This window comes from Onthophagus taurus, chromosome 6 (genome assembly GCF_036711975.1).
Source record: "Onthophagus taurus isolate NC chromosome 6, IU_Otau_3.0, whole genome shotgun sequence".
Lineage (NCBI taxonomy): Eukaryota > Metazoa > Arthropoda > Insecta > Coleoptera > Scarabaeidae > Onthophagus > Onthophagus taurus.
The window spans coordinates 13162064-13186738 of NC_091971.1; the positions used below are offsets into that span (position 1 = coordinate 13162064).

The 24675-nt window shown below is 31.4% G+C and overlaps 1 protein-coding gene across 1 annotated transcript; it reads left to right on the top strand.

Annotated features, from left to right (window-relative positions):
* The first annotated feature begins 74 nt into the window (after positions 1-74).
* LOC111421009 (uncharacterized) lies at positions 75-11361 on the top strand. The gene is made up of 4 exons (XM_023054114.2): positions 75-404; positions 1618-1807; positions 10675-10846; positions 10900-11361. The coding sequence occupies exons 1-4, from the start codon at positions 388-390 to the stop codon at positions 11100-11102; spliced, it is 582 nt and encodes a 193-aa protein (XP_022909882.2). The 5' UTR covers positions 75-387; the 3' UTR covers positions 11103-11361.
* Positions 11362-24675: the final 13314 nt, after the last annotated feature.

Here is a 24675-nt window from a genome sequence, read left to right on the forward strand (position 1 = left end):
TAGGATTATAAATAATTAAATTTTGAAAAAAATTAATTTGGGTGTTAATGCTACCAATTTTTTTAGGTTATAATAATGTCAATAAAATTCTTGGAAATCCAATTAGCGATAGGGCTCTTCGAAAAGTTGTATTTTTGTATAAGTTGAAAGAATGCAACCTCCGTTAGTGTGGATCAGTGAAAGTGGTGCTGTTTGCGGATAAATTGACGCCACATGAAAGCGTAGCTGAGCTGCTGTAAAGTGAAGGGAAAAGTCACCAAGAGAATTTATAAATATTGGTCGATTCTCGCGGCTGATTTTAGTGATTTGCACGCTGAGCAATCGACCAGTTGTGTACTAACGAAGAATTTTCGTTTTCACAAAAAAGAAATTTAAAAAAAAGCAGTTATGGAACTAAGGATAACGTAAGTTCGCTTAATATTACTCACCTTTTTTCTAATACGTTTTAAATGTTTCTTTTTTAACATTTAAAGATCGTTTTAGTTAATAATAGTAATAATTTTAATTGACAGCTTTTTTGGATAACCTGTTTTTGACATAAAAAAAACAAATTATGTAATAAAATAATTATTTAGGTTAATATTTCATAAAACTAGTTTTTAAAAATTCATTTAAAACCCAAAATAACTCTTAAATAAGTTATTTTGACAGTTATTATCTGTCAAATCAAAAAATTTGACAATCCCTCACACGGTAAATATCGGAACTAATTATTTTTAAGAATGTTCACATAACCTCTACAACCTACAAGATTCAAATAAAATTTTATCTAGGCAATTAATTTGAATTAGCAATTGCGACATGCAAAAAGCCTGGGAGAGGTTGGCCAATGAATGGCGCTTTTAAACAAAGCTTAAGACTTTAACATAGAGAAATCGTGACTTCTTCGCCTTTTTTTTTCTTTCGTTCTTCTTCTTCTCGTCGAAGTTGAAATCATTACGTAAGAGCAACAATGACATTTCGCCAAATTATTGATGACTTCGCCGGAGAAAGTCTCCCGGGTAATTAACGTAAACGAATTAGTGACCTTATTATTGCACCTTGACGATATTTAAAATATTTTTGAAATATCAATTCAAGTTGCCACCGCTGGGTGTGCTTTTTTTGCAACTTGCGTCCAAACGACCTTGTCGCAAGAGAACGGTGGGTATTTTTTTTTATATAGGAAGACCGCGTCGAGTTTTCAATTATAGCGAAATAGTGAAAGTCTTTAACAGCAGCGGGGAGAGATGTTAAAAGAACATCCTAACCTATCCTATCATACCAAAGAAAAATAAAGAAAAGGATAGGATATAATAATATAATAACTTTAAAAGGTTATAATAATAAGTTTTTAATTTAATTTTAATCAATACCAAAAAAAATCTTTAGCTTTCTATTTTTTTTGGTGTATCTCTTTGAATTGAGACAACCGCTTTCATATACTCTTCATTGCGTATCTGTTATCATTTCGAAAGTACGAAAGCTGCCCCGATTAAAAGAACAGATAACAAGGTCGCGCAACATCGTGTTGAATAGAAAACTTACTCACACACACTCAAAGACAGGTGGCCGAACAAGGTTGTTCTTTGTCTAATCTGTTTTATTGATTTTTTTCCCGTGTTTCTTTTGCTCCAGATTACTATTTGTTGGGTTGGTCTGTTTTGCCGCGTGGACTCAAGCAAAACCCGCCGGCGATGATTACGAGTACGAAGATCATCCGGCTCCTGCGCCAAAAAGAAATAATTTATTATTAAATAGAAGAAATCCTTTATCTAGAAATAATGCTAAGACTACTACTACAACTACACAGGAACCATTACCGGAAGTAAGTTACAATGGTATAAAATTTAATATAATAAAGAAACAAATTTTGGATTTCATTAACTAAAATAAGATGTTTTTAACTGCTGATTATCTGGAGCTTCTAAAATAAGTCCGAAATCTGCTGTATTGAGTTTGAATAACAATGATGTGGTAACATTTTTGATATTTATGATGTCAATTATTAAGGCGTTCATCAACGGTCAACGTTTGCAAGCAGCCCACTATTTTAGCAAACGTTTAATTTTCAACTTTTATAGTTCTGACATTCTCATTAACTGTCCTAAGAAAGTTTTTAATCAATTAGAACTATTTTGACACACACCAACAAACTTTTCCTACTTTTTGGTCACTTTCCAAAAACATCAAAATGATTTTTTACTTCATCAAGTATTCTAAGAATGTTTTTGATCGATTAGAACTATTTTCAGACACTCCAAAAACCTTTTTGTATTTTTTGGAAACTTTGAAATACTTCTAAAAGATGCCAAAATTATTTTTGTTGGTTCTAACATGCTCACTAAGTGTTCTGAACCTTTTATGTTTCCAACATAAGCTATTAATCGCTGTTTGGACAACGATAATTCAGAAATTTCTTTCTGATCAAAAAAAAAAAAAGCAAATATTAAACGGCGCAATACTCGGACATTTAGCATGCACGTTCTGACGGCTCTCCATATTCAGTAAACCACAATGCATTAAGGTGTGTATAGCGGTATATCCTCGACTTATCACGTGAATCATACTTTCTAATCACAATTCCCAACGCTTCTAAACCAATAAAAATGGGCTGTACACCAATATCAATTTTTATAGTTCTGACATCCTCATTAACTATCCTAAGAAGGTTTTTAATCAATTAGAACTATTTTGACACACACTAACAATCTTTTTCTATTTTTTGGTAACTTTGAAACACTTTCCAAAAACATCAAAATCATTTTTTTACTTCATTAAGTATTTTAAGGATGTTTTTAAACTTAACCTGAAATAACTTCAATTTTGAGTTAAATAAGACGTTTTTAACGGGTGATTATCTGGAGCTTCTAAATTAAGTCCGAAATCTCCTGTAGTAAGTCTGAATAACAATGATGTGGTTGATGTGGTTATTTTTGATATTTATGATGTCAATTATCAAGGCGTCATCAACGGTCAACGTTTGCAAGCAGCCCAGTATTTTAGCGAACATTAAATTCCTACGTTTATAATTTAAAATTCATCAAAATCAACTTTTATAGTTCTGACATCCTCATTAACTATCATAAGAAAGTTTTTAATCAATTAGAACGATTTTGACACACACCAACAAACTTTTCCTACTTTTTGGTAACTTTGAAACACTTTCCAAAAACATCAAAATCAATTTTTTTACTTCATCAAGTATTCTAAGGATGCTTTTAATCGATTAGAACTATTTTGAGACACATCAAAAGCCTTTTTGTATCTTTTGGAAACTTTGAAACGTTTCTAAAAAACACCAAAATTATTTTTGTTGGTTCTAACGTTCTCACTAAATGTTCTAAGGATGTTTTTAAACAATTAAATATGTCATTGATTAATTAAATACGAACAATCAGTTGTCAAACGGCAACATTGTTGTAAACATTTAAACACAGATTTTTCATTTATGAACGTAATTTAGAAATTTCTTTCTTATCAAAAAAAAAAAAAAAACAAATGTCAGTATTAAACGGCGCAATACTCGGTTATTTAGCATGCACGTTCTGACGGCTCTCCATATTCAGCAAACCACAATGCATTAAGGTGTGTATAGCGGTATATCCTCGACTTATCGCGCGAATCATACTTTCTAATTACAATTGCCAACGGTTCTAAACCAATAAAAATGGGCCGTTCACCAAAATCAATTTTTATAGTTCTGACATCTTCATTAACTGTCCTAAGAAAGTTTTTAATCAATTAGAACTATTTTGACAATCTTTTCCTAGTTTTTGGTAACTTTGAAACACTTTCCAAAAACATCAAAATCAAATTTTTTACTTCATAAAGTATTCTAAGGATGTTTTTAATCGATTAGAACTATTTTAGGACATACCAAAAACCTTTTTGTATTTTCTGCAAACTTTGAAACACTTCTAAAAATGTCAAAATTATTTTTGTTGGTTCTAATGTCCTCATTATCGTTTTTAAACATTTAAAACTATTTTGACACTCACCAACATCTTTTTTCACCAATTTTCAAAAGCTAATTATCTTTACACGTAGACTCAGTAAGTGATTGATGTTTATGTCAAATTTGACGTTTTAATATTGATTGCCAAGATTAAATGTTAAAAATGATGTTGAAACTTTGTTAAAATTGATCAGATTGTACTAAAAAAGTCATTTTTTGTCAAACTTCACGGTTAATTGTCAAACTAATAGTTTAATATTTAATGTGTCAAATTTAATGTTTGAGTGTCAATTATCAAGATTAAATAGGTTTGTTTCAACCTTACAATTTTGACCAGATAATATACAGATGATACATGACTGTCATTGTCTGCCACCTTGTCAACACTTAAATTCTGCATTGCTCGGTGTCAAGGCAATGTTTTTCTTTGAAGTATCTGCGACTCTGTCGTTTGCGATAAGCATAAATAGCGTCCTGGAGTGGAAGAAGTTCAGAAGACATTCAAAATTTGCCATGATTTTTTAATCCCATTTTGATAAATGTCAGATGAACTCTAGTCTGATTGAATGTCCAAATCATGGTCTTTTGGATATGATGTATTTATATTGCAGATAATGTAAAAGATGTTTTTTCTCTGCTCACGAGATGAATTGTTTAGTTATTTCATTAAAAATTGCTGGAGTCTGGTTAGACTTTTATTGCTAATCATTTTCTTCTCTTTGCAAACTGACTCTTTCGCAAATTGGGTTTGTTCTGCCAATTGTGTTGCAACCTGTATCTGCTTTATCATTGATACCCAAGGGTTTTGGAAATACCCATACTATTACTTTTTGGAGCTCCAACAGGTAGGTTTAGCAAAGGCTTGGACGAAATTGGTCAAAACATTTGACACACTAGTTAAGCTGCTGTAATGTTCCCTAACAATTCTTATTGTTTCCAAGAAAGCCATCATCTTGAGATTCTACGTCCAAATGCTTTGAAAATTAAATTATATACTAAGCATTGCAAAATTATTTTGAATGTTGCGAGTACCCGCAATAATTCACTATTATTTTTGCATAAATTGGTCAACAATGAGTGAGTTATGGACTTTAATTATGTATTAAAGCCCAGATGAAGCGTGCATCATCAAGTATTTTCTATGCATGGTAATAACATGGTCTTAAAATTGCTATTAGTACTAGAGAAATTACTAGAGTTTTACAGTGGGTTATAGTTAGGACTAATAATGCCTTAGACACAAGGAATGGCAACCTGGGCCAAGATGAGCGGCCATAACAATCGTTCACCAAAATAACTTACATTCGAAGATAGTAGAGTTGCGTGTATTCAGGTTTCACCAGGAATTCCTGCTTGATCAAGTACTACCGACGATTTCAAAAAGGCATAACTCTTGATTCATAAAAATGGCTACTAAGTAATGCCTATCAGTCAGATCCCAACATCTCCTAACCAAATTTGCCATAAATAAAAAGAACTGCGAAGAACTATTGTTTATGGCTCCTAGTCTTGTAATACTGATCGTCCGGATATGGCTTGCGAAGTTGGGCATTGCTATGACTTGTTATGGATTTCAGAGTTAGTCAACCAAATATCCATGCGTTTCTAACAAGTTTGTGCGAAGCTTTCTTTTATACCATTGACGCGAGGAATAGATCCTTCAGCTATGAGTGAAGCAAGACTCGTCATAATCTTGCCAAAACAATGTTTTTCTGGAAATAAAACTATTACTGCTTGGGAGATGGAACGTTTGCTGGTCGATGGTTTCATGTTTCATCATTCCAGCAACTAAAAAAGATGGCAAAGCTCAATTCTGCATTAATTATCATCTGCCCAATCAACAAACGAGTGCGAATATCCACCAGGCAGTATTAGAACTCACTTTCAAAAAATACCAAAATCAACTTTTATAGTTCGGACATCTCCGTGCAGTGTTCTAAGGATGTTTTTTATCGATTAGAACTATTTTGACACTCACCAACAACTTTTTTCTATTTTTAGAAACTTATATAAAAACATATATTGTACATTATATGTCGGGAATAAACTTCCCGACAGCGTTATCTGGCTGATAAGTTATACTGTATTACAATGTACGGATATTTTTGTCGGTGAGATTATCGGCAGGATAACTTATCAATCTATCGGTACTCAGTGGTGCTGATAAGACAGTTATCTGCCAGATATACTATATGGTTACAAAGGATTTTATATAAAAACTTTGTATGGTTATTGCATAGGTTAACCTATAGCATTCTATGCGTATTATTATTGTCAAAATCATAGTAAAAATGTCAAAGAAAGACGTTAGCGTTACCAATCTACGGCACAAATTACTAGATATGGGGAAAAAGGACTACCAACCGACTCTTATTTCACCGATAGCAATCCTACCGACAAAAACACTTTGTCCAAAATACCAATAAGTTTTTTTACCTTCCAAGATTTTTGAAACAGTTTGATACAAATCATTTTTTTTAGTTCTATCATCATCGTTAAGTATGCTAAAGATGTTTTTAATCGATTATAACTCTTTTGACTAACACCAACAAGCTTTCTCTTTTTTGGTAACTTTGAAACACTTTCAAAAAATACCAAAATCAACTTTTATTATATTTCTGACATCCTCATTAAGTGTCCAAAGGATGTTTTTAATCGATTAGAACTATTTTGATACATAAATGAGCATATTTTTATCAATTAGAACTATTTTGACACTCACCAACAATTTTTTTCTATTTTTGGAAAAATCATAGCTGAAATTTCATAGAAAGAGGAGCGTTACCAACATATAGCACAAATAACTAGATATTGGGGAAAAGTACTACCAATCGACTCTTATTTCGCCGATAACAATCCTACCGACAAAAACACTTTGTACAACAGCGAATATTTTTATCCTCCCGATAAGTTTATCGGCCGGATAGTTATTAGGTAGATTTATTGGTATATTGTACAACCGGCCCTAACTGTTCTAAGGATGTTTTTAAACAATTAAACTATTTTAACGCACACCAATAATGTATTTTAATTAAAAAAATATATATAATCAAAGAAATATAAATAAACTTAAAAAAGACTGCAATAATCATAATCCATACTTCAGCAAAAATTTAAGAATTATACTGGTGAAAAACCAAACTTAAGGGAATAGTCGGGAATACTCTGGTCAGAAGGTTAATTTGCAAGAAAAAGTCTGAAATTGCAATAGTTATAAACTAGACTTCAGCAAAAAACAGGAATTACATTGTTTAAAGTCCACATGAAGTCTAAAATTACTGTTCAATAAAAGAATGCGAAGCATATGAACAAGAAACCAATGGACTTGTCTTGTTATTGCACAGGACAGCAAATCACCAATATGGAAACTTTGCCAATGCAGGATAAGCACAAAAGCAAAGTAACAGCTGCAGAAATGAGGTACCTGGTGGTACAAGATCCGTACAGGTAATAAGAGTATCAAGAACAAAACATACATAACGTTGGCAGAAGACTAGATACTACTTCTAAAATACTAAATACTGCTTTCTGAAGACTAGATACTGCTCTGGACGATTAAATACTGCTTTCTGAAGACTAGATACTGCCGACAGGTCTAAATACAGCATCTGGAACACTAAATACTGCTTTCTAAACGCTAAAATTGCTTTGTGGAAACTAAATACTGCTTTCTAAAGACTAGATACTGCTGACAGGTCTAAGTACTGCAAAAGAAAGATAAGATATTGTTGGAGAAAGCATACATAATGTTGGCAGGAGACTAGATATTGCTTCTAGAAGACTAAATACTGCTTTCTAAAGACTAAAATTGCTTTGTGGGGACTAAATACTGCTTTCTGAAGACTAGATACTGCTTTCTGAAGACTAGATACTGCTAACAGGTCTAAATACTGCAAAAGAAAGATAAAATATTTTGGAGAAAACATACATAACTTTGGCAGAAGACTAAATATTGCTTCTAGAAGACTAAATACTGCCTTCTAAAGACTAAAATTGCTTTGTGGGGACTAAATACTGCTTTCTGAAGACTAGATACTGCTTTCTGAAGACTAGATACTGCTAACAGGTCTAAATACTGCAAAAGAAAGATAAAATATTTTGGAGAAAACATACATAACTTTGGCAGAAGACTAAATACTGCTTCTAGAAGACTAAATACTGCTTTCTGAAGACTAGATACTGCCGACAGGTCTAAATACAGCGTCTAGAACACTAAATACTGCCTTCTAAAGACTAAAATTGCTTTGTGGAGACTAAATACTGCTTTTTGAAGACTAGATACTGCTAACAGGTCTAAATACTGCAAAAGAAAGATAAAATATTTTGGAGAAAACATACATAACTTTGGCAGAAGACTAAATACTGCTTTCTGAAGACTAGATACTGCCGACAGGTCTAAATACAGCATCTGGAACACTAAATACTGCTTTCTAAAGAGTAAAATTGCTTTGTGGAAACTAAATACTGCTTTCTGAAGACTAGATACTTCCAACAGGTCTAAATACAGCATCTGGAACACTAAATACTGCTTTCTAAAGAGTAAAATTGCTTTGTGGAAACTAAATACTGCTTTCTGAAGACTAGATACTGCTGACAGGTCTAAGTACTGCAAAAGAAAGATAAGATATTGTTGGAGAAAACATACATAATGTTGGCAGGAGACTAGATATTGCTTCTAGAAGACTAAATACTGCTTTCTGAAGACTAGATACTTCCAACAGGTCTAAATACAACGTCTGGAACACTAAATACTGCCTTATAATGACTAAAATTGCTTTGTGGAGACTAAATACTGCTTTCTGAAGACTAGATACTGCTAACAGGTCTAAATACTGCAAAAGAAAGATAAAATATTTTGGAGAAAACATACATAACTTTGGCAGAAGACTAAATACTGCTTCTAGAAGACTAAATACTGCTTTCTGAAGACTAGATACTGCCGACAGGTCTAAATACAACGTCTGGAACACTAAATACTGCTTTCTAAAGACTAAAATTGCTTTGTGGAGATTAAATACTGCTTTCTGAAGACTAGATACTGCTAACAGGTCTAAATACTGCAAAAGCAAGATAAAATATTTTGGAGAAAACATACATAACTTTGGCAGAAGACTAGATACTGCTTCTAGAAGACTAAATACTGCTTTCTGAAGACTAGATACTGCCGACAGGTCTAAATACAGCGTCTGGAACACTAAATACTGCCTTCTAAAGACTAAAATTGCTTTGTGGAGACTAAATACTGCTTTCTGAAGACTAGATACTGCTAACAGGTCTAAATACTGCAAAAGAAAGATAAAATATTTTGGAGAAAACATACAAAACTTTGGCAGAAGACTAAACACTGCTTCTAGAAGACTAAATACTGCTTTCTGAAGACTAGATACTGCCGACAGGTCTAAATACAGCGTCTGGAACACTAAATACTGCTTTCTAAAGACTAAAATTGCTTTGTGGAAATTAAATACTGCTTTCTGAAGACTAGATACTGGCAACAGGTCTAAATACTGCAAAAGAAAGATAAAATATTTTGGAGAAAACATACATAACTTTGGCAGAAGACTAAATACTGCTTCTAGAAGACTAAATACTGCTTTCTGAAGACTAGATACTGCTTTCTAAAGACTAAAATTGCTTTGTGGAGATTAAATACTGCTTTCTGAAGACTAGTTACTACTGACAGGTCTAAATACTGCAAAAGAAAGATAAGATACTGTTGGAGAAAACGATAAAAAGGCACCGGCGCCCCCTTTTAGGCAGCGCCCGGGTGCAGTGCACCCCTTGCACCCCCCAGTAGGGCCGCCTCTGGCCCAAAGGATGTTTTTAATCGATTAGATCTATTTTGATACACACCAAAGGCATTTTTGTATTTTTTGCAAACTTTGAAACACTTCAAAAAATTGTCAAAATTATTTTTCTTAGTTCTAACGTCCTAAATAAAGCGTTTTAAGTATGTTTTTAAATTATTAAGACTATTTTGACAGTCACCAACATCTTTTTTTACCAATTTTCAAAAGCTAATGACCTTTATAACTTTCTATGGATGTCCCACAAGTATGATCAATCATGTCATTGACAAATACGAACAATCAGTTGTCATTTTTGAATATTATTAACTATTATAGATAATTCCTACGTTGATCTAATGCCCGAAATTTTCCAAAGCTTATAACTTCATAAAAGATAAGATAATTATATCAGCTGCAAGAATTTTTTTTCTTATCTTAAATGTGTTGTTTAAGACTTACAGTTCGACCTTGATAGACAAATAACCATTATACAAGCATTATATAAAATATCTCTGTTTGTTAAATGATGATTCTCTGATTAGTGTATTTCGTTAATTCACGAATTATTAAAACGTAAACGTTTGATTAAAGAAAAACTTTCTAAAATTTTCTTAAAAATATCAAAGAAATTCTTGGAAGTATAAAAAAAGTATTGAAAATAACTGAATAAATCACACGCAATCTTGTTTAATCCGGCGCAAGCACACACACACGTTTACTGAAGATTACATGCAAATGAAATTCAGTGAAAGTTTATTTCGGCGGCGCGTTGCTCGGAATTCCACACATGAAAATCGAAACCGAAAAAAAATAACCAAATAAAAACAAAACTATATCTCACATACAAATTTTTATTTCTCGCGTATGAATTAAAATTCAAATCACTTTTGATTAAGAACCGTTTCTTTTATTACGTAACGCATTCGTCATATTGCATTTATGTGACAGGAAGAGGAAGTCCCCGCCGACGAGGAAGAAGAAGTCGAAGAAGAAGCACCAGCTGAGCCATCTTCAACCACGGAACCACCAAGAAAATTAAAAGGTGGAATTTTAAGACCGTTTAGAAGTAATGACGATTTATTGGCTGCTTTAAAAAGGAGGAGAGAACAAGCTGCGTCTGGTAAGAATTTTAATTTGCTTTTAATTTGGTTTTTGATGATTGATGATTTTTAGCCAAATCTCATAAATCTCAACCGGTAGAAGCGGATTCGGAGCCTCAACAAGAACCAGCTCCTAAACCAACGAAAGCACCAGCTTCTTCTTCATCGGGTAGAAGGCGGTTTAATAGCGGATCTAAACAAGATAACGCAGAAGCCGAACCAGCTGGAACAAGCGCACCAGCCAGAACTGGTAGAAGATTTAATGGTAGATCGTAAAATAAAAGTTAAAAATAAAAAAGAACAAAAATCGTTTGTAAATAAAATAATTTAAATTTTGATTCTTTTAAATTTAGAATGGAAATTATTAATTTTTTTTTGTGTAAACATAAAAATTTATTGAAATTAAATAGAGTTGTTTTGTACTATTTTTTTTATTTAGTTGAAACGTATATTTGTATTGTGTTTTTTATATAAAAAAATAATAAATATAAAGGTTGTTTTATTTTTCTTTTAATAAACATTTTTTTATCTTCAATTCTTGTTTTTTTTTTTTATTAAACAATAAGAAAGTCTAAATAGAATATTAAAATGGAGAAATAAATGTTTATATTATTCATTGAATTAATTTTCGATTTAAGAAATTGGAACATAAAATAATCGTGGGAAGAACAAATTTCACATAAAATAGCGACACATCAATGTGTGAGAAGTTTTCGAAACATAAAAAAAAATTTCGTATAGGATTTCAAAATTTCTGCCGAACGGCGGTGAATCATGCAGAAATCATCGCTCAATTGGGTTTTCAGTGAAAGTAATCAGATAAAGTATGCAAGCCGGTCGTCCATTTGGGGAAAGTGTGTCTTTGTCAGAAATACAAAATAACACAAAAATCCGACCTATCTCCTGTTTTCGTTTTCGATTTTCAAACCAAGTTTCACGTTTCAATTAAATTCTTTGTTCGGATAATTTAAAATTCAAACGGTTTCAAATTAGAGATTAAAGAAATTCTTATTAAAGTGGGACGTCCTACTTCTAATTTGTACCTATCTACCAGATATTTTCATGTTGAATTCAAAAAAAAATATATGTATATATATATATATCACATGATATATTATTATTACCAATTAACAATTCGCATGAAACTTAAGTAATGGCAAATAAGTTAAAAAAATCTACATTGAATGGTCATTCTTAATGGTTTGTAGTTGAATTTAAGAAATGAGTAAAACCAATAAAGTGATACGAGTATGGTTTATACCTTAACTCTTTGCAATACTTGAAGGTTGCAACCTCTATAATAAATTACTAACGTCAGACACTAAGTATTATTTTTAGAAACATTAAGAAAATTGCACTTAAAAATGTAAGAGTTAAAAGCACTAAATTTTGTCAAACTACAACACTAATTGCCAATAAAATACAAGTTGACGTTAACATTGATTTTTAAAGTTTTGAACTCCAATTTTGGCTGAGTAAATAAGATAATGGCAGAATCCACAAAATCTTTCTTTCAATGTGCTTGAGCATAAAATATATAGTTGCTTCACTCTTTGTTAGGAAGGTTGGTGATATGATTTTATGACCTTACAAAAAAAATTAGAACTATTTTGACACTCACCAACAACTTTTTTCTATTTTTGGTAACTTTGATACTTTTTCAAAAAATACCAAAATCAAGTTTTATTATATTTTTGAGATCCTTCTTCTTCTTCTTCATTCTTGAGATAAAACTATTTCGATGGACCCCAATAAGTTTTTCTATCTTCTAAGATTTTTGAAACACTTTGATAAAATATCAAAATCATGGTTTTTCATTATGTCATCATCGTTAAGTATCCTAAAGATGTTTTTAATCGATTATAACCATTTTGACAAACATCAACAAGCTCTTCTATTTTTGGGAACTTTGAAACACTTTAAAAAAATACCAAAATCAACTTTTATTATGTTTTGTAATGGTCATTCGAGTATGTTCATAAACGATTCACCTTTGAGATTGTCACTGGTGGATTGTTATGGTCTTCTTTGCTGATAATGCTGTCGTTTTAAGGATAGAAAATTTGGCTGAATCATACTGACTTTAATAATAACATGATAAAAACTGGTAAGATCTTAGGGATTATAGGTTAACATTCTGGGAAAGACACTAGTTTGTGTTATCCCAGCAAGTTGGTAGATCTCAAATCAGTAAAAAATTTAACATCTTACGTCTTGCCAAGCAGTCTTATGCCATACGAAATTTTCGAAATTCGCTATAAAATTAATTTCATGAAGGATCCTTGTGGAAATATCACCAATTATTAATTCAAGTATCCTCTTTTTAACGCAACAAGCCGTTTTGAAAAATCGCTTTCAGTTTTTGAAAAATAAATTTTTAAAATGATCGAAAATTTTTTCGAATTATGCAATTTTCGCCGATTTAGTTTTAAAAATTCGTATAAAATCTAGTTCTTGGAATATGAGTATGAAAATTTCCCAAAGTGTTAATAAGAGTGTCCTCTTTACAATGAACAAACCCGTTTTGAAAAATAACTTTTAGTTTTTGAGAAAACAGTATTTGAAGTTTTGACAAAATTTTCGATGTTGCAATTTTCACCGATAATATTCAAAATTCGCTATAAAATTAATTTCTTGAAGGATCCTTGTGGAAATATCACCAATTATTAATTAAAGTATCTTCTTTTTAATGCAAAAAGCCGTTTTGAAAAATCGCTTTCAGTTTTTGAGAAATAAATTTTTGAAATGATCAACAATTCTTTCGAATTTTGCAATTTTCGCCGATTAAGTTTTAAAAATTCGTATAAAATCCAGTTCTTAGAGTATGAGAATGAAAATTTCCCAAAGTGTTAATAAAAGTGTCTTCTTTCCAATGAACAAACCCGTTTTGAAAAATAGCTTTTAGTTTTTGAGAAAACAATATTTTAAATTTTGATAAAATTTTCGATGTTGCAATTTTCATCGATAACTTTCAAAATTCGCTATAAAATTCATTTGTTGAAGGATCCTTGTGGAAATATCACCAATTATTAATTAAAGTATCCTCTTTTTAATGCCAAAAGCCGTTTTGAAAAATCACTTTTCATTCTTGAGAAATAAGTTTTTGAAATGATCGACAATTTTTTCGAATTTTGCAATTTTCGCCGATTAAGTTTTAAAAATTCGTATAAAATCCAGTTCTTGGAATATGAGTATGAAAATTTCTCAAAGTGTTAATAAAAGTGTCCTCTTTCCAATGAACCAACCCGTTTTGAAAAATAACTTTTAGTTTTTGAGAAAACAATATTTGAAGTTTTGATAAAATTTTCGATGTTGCAATTTTCATCGATAATTTTCAAAATTCGCTATAAAATTAATTTCTTGAAGGATCTTTGTGGAAATATCACTAATTATTAATTAAAGTATCTTCTTTTTAATGCAAAAAGCCGTTTTGAAAAATCACTTTTAGTTTTTGAGAAAAAAATTTTTGAAATGATCGCCAATTTTTTCGTATTTTACAATTTTCGCCGATTAAGTTTTAAAAATTTGTATAAAATCCATTTCTTGGAATATGAGTATGAAAATTTCCCAAAGTGTTAATAAGAGTGTCCTGTTTCCAATGAACCAACCCGTTTTGAAAAATAACTTTTAGTTTTTGAGAAAACAATATTTGAAGTTTTTATAAAATTTTCGAGGTTGCAACTTTCATCGATAATTTTCAAAATTTGCTATAAAATTAATTTCTTGAAGGATCCTTGTGGAAATATCACCAATTTTTAATTAAAGTATCCTCTTTTTAATGCAACAAGCCGTTTGGAAAAATCGCTTTTAGTTTTTGAGAAATAAATTTTTTAAATGATCGACAATTTTTTCGAATTTTGCAATTTTCGCCGATTAAGTTTTAAAAATTCGTATAAAATCCATTTCTTGGAATGTGAGTATGAAAATTTCCCAAATTGTTAATAAGAGTGTCCTCTTTCCAATAAACCAACTCGTTTTGAAAAATAACTTTTAGTTTTTGAGAAAACAATATTTGAAGTTTTTATAAAATTTTTGAGGTTGCAACTTTCATCGATAATTGTTAAAATTCGCTATAAAATTAATTTCTTGAAGGATCCTTGTGGAAATATCACCAATTATTAATTAAAGTATCCTCTTTTTAATGCAACAAGCCGTTTGGAAAAATCGCTTTTAGTTTTTGAGAAATACGTTTTTGAAATGATCGAAAATTTTTTCGAATTTTGCAATTTTCGCCGATTAAGTTTTAAAAATTCGTATAAAATCCATTTCTTGGAATATGAGTATGAAAATTTCCCAAAGTGTTAATAAGAGTGTCCTCTTTCCAATGAACCAACCCGTTTTGAAAAATAAATTTTAGTTTTTGAGAAAACAATATTTGAAGTTTTGACAAAATTTACGATGTTGCAATTTTCATCGATAATTTTCAAAATGCGCTATAAAATTAATTTCTTGAAGGATTCTTGTGGAAATATTACCAATAATTAATTAAAGTGTCCTCTTTTTAATGCAACAAGCCGTTTTAAAAAATCGCTTTTAGTTTTTGAGAAATAAATTTTTGAAGTGATCGACAATTTTTATTATAATCCATTTCTTGGAATATGAGTATGAAAATTTTAGCAACCTTAGCCACGTTTATCGTGTTTGCAAACCTTTTTAACTTGCATGTGTATTGCAAGCACATTTGTAATTCTATTTTATTCCTTTCAAGGCCGTCCATGTGCAAGATATTTTTGGACAACATAGCGACTTAAAAAATAATCTTCTCCGGGGTTGGACTTATCTTCTCCGGCAAACAACATGCAATACGTGATTTAATAATAAAAATATTCAACACTGAAACTTTGATAACATTAATTCCACAATAGCAGTCCATAACAGCTATTGTTATACTTGATACTACATTGGAAGTTCACATTGTCATTTCAGGTATATCTTCTAGGATATTGATCTACAATAATGTAAGTGAAACTTATCTGTCAGTTATCTTTTCTTCCAACAACACCATGAAGTTACTGTATTGATAATGTGCTATACACAGTCAGGATACTAAGAAGCATCACTATGATAGGCATCACTTTGGCAAATTATCTAATTAATAATTTAAATAATATCAATCTTTGCCAAATTAAGTTTAACATAAAACTTCATTTCGTGAATATTTGCTAGAAATGTTTAAGTAACTTTCAGAGGAACTTTATTAGTTTTCTAAATGTTTTATTATACTCCTCGTAATAATAGCAATTAACACTTTTAATAACATTAAACATCACATTCTTTTTTTTGCAAATTAAGCGCCATCATACATAGTTTATTTAGCACAAAATAATTTTATTCTCAAATTTATTATAACTTTCTTGACCTATACCTTTTATAATAATCGCGTAATAACTTTCATTTTTCTCTTTTTATTTTTAAAAAATTCAGAAAAAGTAACCGTTTAGAAATAATTCTAAACATAACAACATCCAATTATTACCATTTGTAACCAATTAGCTTTTGCAACTGTAACGTTTTAAAATATCTGTGTCAAATAATTTTGTCTCATTATTTAAAACTATCTTGGCAAATAGAAATAATTTTTTTTCTTTTATATTTAATTAATATTAAAACAATAAATTGCTAATTGCTTAATTATTTCCGTTGCTAATAGCGAATCCACATAGAAAGTTTTAGAGAAGATCCTTGACCAGGAACTGAGTGTTCGCGGCTTCGAAAGTTCCTCTTCGAATTTTTCTGCTTCATCAGTAACATAAAATTGCAACAAGAACCGCAGATGGAGAATATCGATAAACTAGTTTTCAATTCGTTTTATATTCTGTAGAATTCTCGTCGAGAACCCGAACCAAGGTTAAGTTAGGCGTTTTAAAAAAATGCGAATAGCAGCTCGACAATGCTCTCTGAGTATGCTGGGTGTGTTAAACGAAGAATTCTTGCATAACAAATCCCAAGAGCGCCCCGTTCAACGAGCTGCTGCTGTCTCGGCCGATTTCTCTTGTCTCATTCTTGTCGCGTTGTCTCTCATTAGCTTCCATTTATTTTATTTCTTTTTTCCATTTTATTTTGGGCCTTGATGGAGGCTGTATACCTCGACGATGTTGAAAAAAACACGTTCGGCACGACCTTCCTAGGTTACAATTTCTTTCTTTGGGAAAATCCTCAATAACAACCTATTTTTGGTTGATTCATTTTTTTACCATTAAAATTTTAAATTTAACCTTGTCTTGCATAAAAATCGTTTCAAAAAATAAAATATTACAATAAAAGGGAAACGATTGTTAATTTCCATGCAAGGATCGTATTTGATTTGAAAAAAAGAAAAAATAGTCGTCTTCGTCTACTAACGCATTTGTGCGCAATCTGAATAATAACGATGCGGTCGCCTTCTCTTTTAACTTTATACAAAAATAACGATCTGAAGAAAGTGAACGAGACGTCCTTGAGGTGAATACAACGTGTTAGGTTCCCTTTTGTTCTTGTATTTAGCGATAATTATTCACTATAAACAAACTGTTTGAACTTATACCATTTAGAATCGAGATAAAAAATCTTTCTCATCATTCTTACTAATTCAAAAAACCGCATACCTACATAAGCGACATTATAATCAAAATGTCAAGGATGGAGAGCTTCTTATTATTACAGTTCGATTGAAAAGCCTTTATTATCAACAAAAAAACGCGGTTTTTGCAAATTTCTACAAGTTTTTATATTGATTCCAGGAATTTATTGAAATTTTGTTGGTTATGTATGAATATTGATGTGCAAAAATCTTTTGTGGTGCTTTAAACAATACCTGTTTATGCCAACTCTTCTGCTTCTATGACAACCACGTTGATTAATCTGAGGTTCATATCCAAAAAATTATGTTGCCATTCCACTAAAACCAATTATCTAAAAGGAATGTAATAAACCTTTTGTTCAGCCTTTTATGCTGAAGAATCTGTCACCATATCCATCCTTAAACGTTGGTTAACAAGACATTCTTATAGAGATTTCTTATATCTTCTACGCAAAACATAAATTTAGCATCTGTAAGATTTGATGACTAAATACTAGCTGGTACTTGAAGTTTAGAGTATGAAAATTTTGACGGTTATTGTTGGCCTTGATTTTAAATATATCTATGTCTCTAAGGGCCGGTTGTACCAACTCCCGATAAATTTATCCGATAGATAAATTGGCGCACTTAGCCAATGAGAGCGCTTAAAACCGCTGTATCCATGGTAATTATCCGTTAGATAGTTTATCGGGAGGTGGTACAACCGAACCTAAGTCAGTGAAATATTTGAAGTCTTAAACATCCGTAAGGTTCCAATATTGGATCATTTAACCTACTAGAAGGTAAGAGTTTATCATATCATAACGAAATGACACCCAGATGTGTTAATTAACATTTTCTTTAAGTCTATCCTGAATGTGATTGCTTCCTTATAGACAAGCTAGACATGAATTTTTGGAATTTTATTTAATAAGTGGTCCATTTTCTGTAGACGAAATGACGAATGTTTAATGGAACTCTATTTTATTGCAAAATGACAAGCCCAGTGTTCAAATGTCTGCTAATAAACTTCTTGACGTGTTTTATGCCACAAGAATTAATTATGCCACAGAGAACACCAATTCTTCTTACTAGAGTAGACCTTCCAGTTCATTTCTTGGCCATCGCAAACGATACACCATAACTAAGTTCTGGTCTGGCGGGCATTGATTAACAACTAACTTTAACTAGCCCAAATACCCAGATCGGAGTAATTATGTTATTAAAGCTCAATAAGTTTAATGTTCCCTAGCAATTATCTACTAGAGCCATTACACCATACCAAATCATTATAAAGATAGTGTCGGGAGTCTGTATATAGGGTGTTTCACTTAAAACTCCCTGCCAAGTGTCTCTGGAGTGGGATGAGATATCTCAGCTTTGTAGGAAGTTGTTGTTAGAGTACGTAAATGACTTCAGTTCTTAAGTAGAGTAAGTTCTTAAGTACCAATTGATAGATTGGTCTCTTACAAAACATAATTATCTATCAATTGGTCTCTTACAAAACTTTGATCAAAGCAATAGTTTTTAAGAAAAACACGTTTGTAGAAAATTTGTCAATCCAATCAAAAACTGTTGCTTTAATCAAAGTTTTGTAAGAGACCAAGTGATAGATAATTGATCACTTTACACGAAAATACTGCCCGTTTGACAAAATTAGCAATGGCGTAGACAATATTTTGCAGATAATGTTTAATTTTAAAGAAACTTTGACCCGCTATATCTCGTTAAGGAGGCATTTGCGACCCCATGTATATTAAGATTATTCATCTTAATTTTTCATATATTATCTACTCTAGAAGTTTGTCAGCGGTTTTTTGAATCACACTGTATATTATTCTACTTAAAAAAGTGCCTTAAGAACGTATCAACCCCATTTCTCTAATTTGAAAAATAAACGAAATATGAGCATTTTTTTGAAATCACGAAAATTTGACTTTTTTGCTATAACTTAAAAACAAAAGAAGATAGAGGTTTGGTGTTTACAGGATTGGATTAGTCTCAAAAAAAGAGACCGGGACATGGCACCTACTTTTTTCGTATCTCTTATAGTTTCTGAGAGACCCTATAATAACACCCAAATTTGCCCACCCTGTACATATAACTAAAGAAGCACACTATGCAAAATGAAAAATTACTGAACATGAACCGGTACTATGTTTTTTAATTTACGATTTTCCACATTTTTCCATGTATAACCCTTTGTCAATCACCATTACTTAAAAGTCTCGCAAAATATGTATACATACGTTCAGCTAATCAAAGCTAACGGGATTATTAGAATTTAAGTGGGACTTGGTGGGACTTAAAAGTACCGCTGGGTGATAAATGACGTTTTATAAAATTTAGTTCTGGTAGGCAAGGGGTTAAGATTATTCATTTTAATTTTTCATGTATTATTTAATCTAGAAGTCCGTCAGCGGTTTTTTGAGTCACCCTGTATATACTTTGAAAAGCATTAAGATAGAAAAGCATTATTATGAGTCCACTAATGTGTACGGCATTGACTAACCATACATTTGCTATCTAGGCGATAGAAACTCGCTCTTTCGTTAACTCTCGCAACTAGGTTTGAGTGAATATCTTACCAGCAGTTCTAATCCCAGCAAATCTTGAACTGGAGCTTCAGACGGAATTAAGATTATTGTTCTACCTGAGTCTCTCCAAGCAGTAAATCGTTCATCTACCCATTATCAATTGGAACCTCCACTGTCGATCTCAATCTTTCCAGAGTTCTTCCCACTCCAATATTAGTGCCTGGCGTTTTCTTTGCAATCCCAGAGCTTAAACTACCTGGTCAACCTAAACTATTCAGTGAGAAAAGAAGCATCTTCGTCATCGTCCAAGATGTACGCCAAACAGATATGCGTTCAGTGATTATCCTTCTTAACAACATCTTTTATCTAGACCTCCACCCATGGACAAACATTATTTGCTGCGATCACAGTCAATCTATCACCTAAAATAATGACCAGTTTCAAACTGCAATAACTTTTGAACGTATTGCTCAATTTGAATAATTTTAATAATAATAATAATAATTTTTTTTATTTGAAAGGTCTACCTCAGTCAACATTTCGGTAGGTGCCTTCCCCATTTTGGCATTCTTCAATTTCAGCAATTGTGAATAACGCTAAAGCGTGTTTTCTTCCTACACTTTGAAGCTTGATGTGGGGTGCACCGACAAAAGAAATTAAGTTTAAACATAAGGAACATATGTAACATAAGAAATTAATATTTTTTGATCAAGTTTCTATTGTTGTTAATACCAAAGTTACAAGTTCTAAAAAATAACGCAGCTTATTCTGTAGCGCCATCAGAAAGTAAAGCAAGTCATGGATGTCGATGAAATGTAATTAAACTGACAAGTAAAACAATTTCCTCCCCTCGCTAATGAACGTCCACTTGTTTGGACAGTGCATCAACAATAACATTTACAAAATGCATGCTAAATTATTTACATGAGCAGCAGTGACCTTCACGTTTGTAAAAATGGCTTTGCATAAGAAAGATTTGATTTAAACATGTAAATTGCAAATTAATGATCTAAAGAGACGATTTATTACAGTTAGTGCGCATTCTTGTTAATGTTTAAACATTTTATGGTATGGTGGCAGAACAACGTTTTATGAATTCTGAATTAAGCAATTGATTGCCCTCTGTTCCAAATTATGGTATACATTTCTCTTTACAATTTGTCTCAAATTATGGTATACAACACTTTGGAAACTGCTCTATTGTATTTGTAAAATTAGTAATTCAATTTATAACTTAATTTAAACATACATTAATGAAAAGTTTACACATTTAAACACAATTCACCTGGTTCAATGTAAACGCCCTTCATAGCGAAGCTTTTCTTTATTCATGAATTTTCATATTTTTCTCGATATCTATGCGTCTGAGAGTAAAAGCGTAAGAGAACAATTTTGTTAAGAATACGATTTGCTACAACTTTCGTACCACGCTGAGATTCAAATTTATTCAATTTTATGCCATCATGGTTGACTCCATGCACTTTTGTAGTGTCGTGAATACGTTATCTAACTTTTTTTTAGTTAATGCGTCGAAGGCACTTTTAACACAATCTATTAATGTTTGCTGGCGATTTTGATATTTTGAGAATTCTTAGCTTGAACCTAAGAAATGGTGATATCTATCGTGGCATTGACTATGGATTATGTTATCTCGATTAATTATCATTGATTTTTATGGGAAACGTTTTTCTCTATCACCTTTAATTTTCTACTTATAACAGAATTTAACGCAGATGATTGTCAATTTTCATATTTTGAGAATTCTTGGCTTGAACCTAAGAAAGGGTGATATCTATGATAGCATTGGTTGTGAATTATGTTATCTTGATTCATTATCATCAATTTTTATGGCAAACCTTTTTCTCTATCATCTTTAATTTTCTACTTATAACAGAATTTAACGCAGATGATTGTCAATTTTGATATTTTGAGAATTCCTGGCTTGAACCTAAGAAGTGGTGACAACTATGGTGCCATTGACTATGGATTATGTTATTTTGATTCATTATTATTAATTTTTATGGGAAACGTTTTTCTCTATTGCCTTTAATTTTCTACTTATAACAGAATTTAACGCAGATGATTGTCAATTTTCATATTTTGAGAATTCCTGGCTTGAACCTAAGAAATGATGACAACTATGGTGGAATTGACTATGGATTATGTTATCTTAATTCATTATCATTCATTTTTATGGGAAACGTTTTTCTCTATCACCTTTAATTTTCTACTTATAGCATAATTTAACGCAGATGATTGTCAATTTTGATATTTTGAGAATTCCTGGCTTGAACCTAAGAAGTGGTGACAACTATGGTGCCATTGACTATGGATTATGTTATTTTGATTCATTATTATTAATTTTTATGGGAAACGTTTTTCTCTATTGCCTTTAATTTTCTACTTATAACAGAATTTAACGCAGATGATTGTCAATTTTCATATTTTGAGAATTCCTGGCTTGAACCTAAGAAATGATGACAACTATGGTGGAATTGACTATGGATTATGTTATCTTAATTCATTATCATTCATTTTTATGGGAAACGTTTTTCTCTATCACCTTTAATTTTCTACTTATAGCATAATTTAACGCAGATGATTGTCAATTTTGATATTTTGAGAATTCCTGGCTGGAGCCTAAGAAATGGTGATATCTATGGTGGCATTGACTATGGATTATGTTATCTTGAATTATTATTATTAATTTTTATGGGAAACGTTTTTCTCTATCACCTTTAATTTTCTACTTATAACAGAATTTAACGCAGATGATTGTCAATTTTGATATTTTGAGAATTCCTGGCTTGAACCTAAGAAATGATGACAACTATGGTGGAATTGACTATGGATTATGTTATCTTAATTCATTATCATTCATTTTTATGGGAAACGTTTTTCTCTATCACCTTTAATTTTCTACTTATAACATAATTTAACGCAGATGATTGTCAATTTTGATATTTTGAGAATTCCTGGCTTGAACCTAAGAAGTGGTGACAACTATGGTGCCATTGACTATGGATTATGTTATTTTGATTCATTATTATTAATTTTTATGGGAAACGCTTTTCTCTATTGCCTTTAATTTTCTACTTATAACAGAATTTAACGCAGATGATTGTCAATTTTCATATTTTGAGAATTCCTGGCTTGAACCTAAGAAAGAGTGATAACTATGGTGGCATTGACTATGGACTATGTTACCTTGATTCATTATCATTAATTTTTATGGGAAACCTTTTTTCTATCACCTTTAATTTTTTACTTATAACAGAATTTAACGCAGATGATTGTCAATTTTGATATTTTGAGAATTCCTGGCTTGAACCTAAGAAATGATGACAACTATGGTGGAATTGACTATGGATTATGTTATCTTAATTCATTATCATTCATTTTTATGGGAAACGTTTTTCTCTATCACCTTTAATTTTCTACTTATAACATAATTTAACGCAGATGATTGTCAATTTTGATATTTTGAGAATTCCTGGCTGGAGCCTAAGAAATGGTGGTATCTATGGTGGCATTGACTATGGATTATGTTATCTTGAATTATTATCATTAATTTTTATGGGAAACGTTTTTCTCTATCACCTTTAATTTTCTACTTATAACAGAATTTAACGCAGATGATTGTCAATTTTGATATTTTGAGAATACCTGGCTTAAACCTAAGAAATGATGATATCTATGGTGGCATTGACTATGGATTATGTTATCTTAATTCGTTATCATTCATTTTTATGGGAAACGTTTTTTTCTATCACCTTTACTTTTCTACTTATTACCGGATTTTTCTTGCAGATGATTGTCAATTTTGATATTTTGAGAATTCCTAGCTTGAGATTAAGAAATGGTGATATCTATGGTGGCATTGACTATGGATTATGTCATCTTAATTCATTATCATCAATTTTTATAGGAAACGTTTTTCTCTATCACCTTTAGTTTTTTTAGTCATAACAGAATTTTATTTAGATAAATGTCAATTTTCATATTGTGGGATTCCCTGGTTTGTGCATAAGAAATTGAGATAACTATGGTGGTATGAATTATGTTATTTTGATCCATTATCATCAATTTGGAACCAATCAATTTGGATTTAATGGCTGGTACAACGTTATCGATAATCATCTTTTTGCATTCTGCTGCGTTAATAGACTCAATGTTTTTGGTCACCATTGTTCCTCCTACCTGGTTCCTGCTGTTTCTTTTGGAGGATCTTTATAAACAAAAGGTTAGAGTCCTATTCTGCCGTTGAAATACTGTTTTTAGCACTGTCACAGCGTGGTCTGACCACTGCAGCCATAAACATAACTTTAGTTATGAACCGTTTGCTTTTACAGCCCCTTTTTGGCTCTGCTTTGTCCAGCGTTATGTAGCATGACCTTTTAACTTGCGTTGAGTCGTACATATCCTCAAAACATCGGTTTGATTTAACCTTCAACAAACAGAACTCTAGTTTCTTTCATTAATTAAATTAAGATTACATTATATTATATTAAATAGATAGAAACTCGTTAATTCTCGAAACTTTCCTTAATCCATAAATTTTAGAGAAATGTGTACCATAATTTGGGACAGAGGGATATTATTTAAAGCAACTGGGAAGTGTTAATAGTCAATAAGAGGCATTGGGACGCAAAGAGAGTCACTGAGGAGCTTTAAAAGCTTAAAGTAGAGTTTTAATTCAGAAATAAGGAAAATGTCAAAAATAATTGGGAGCTATTCTAAATATTAAGAGATACTCGTAATGAGTTAGAGGCCG

Excerpts from the sequence above, each read along its gene's own strand:
- LOC111421009 (XM_023054114.2), top strand. Across the intron at positions 1,808-10,674 it reads CACAGGAACCATTACCGGAA|GAAGAGGAAGTCCCCGCCGA; the intron begins GTAAGTTACAAT and ends TTTATGTGACAG. Across the intron at positions 10,847-10,899 it reads GAGAGAACAAGCTGCGTCTG|CCAAATCTCATAAATCTCAA; the intron begins GTAAGAATTTTA and ends GATGATTTTTAG.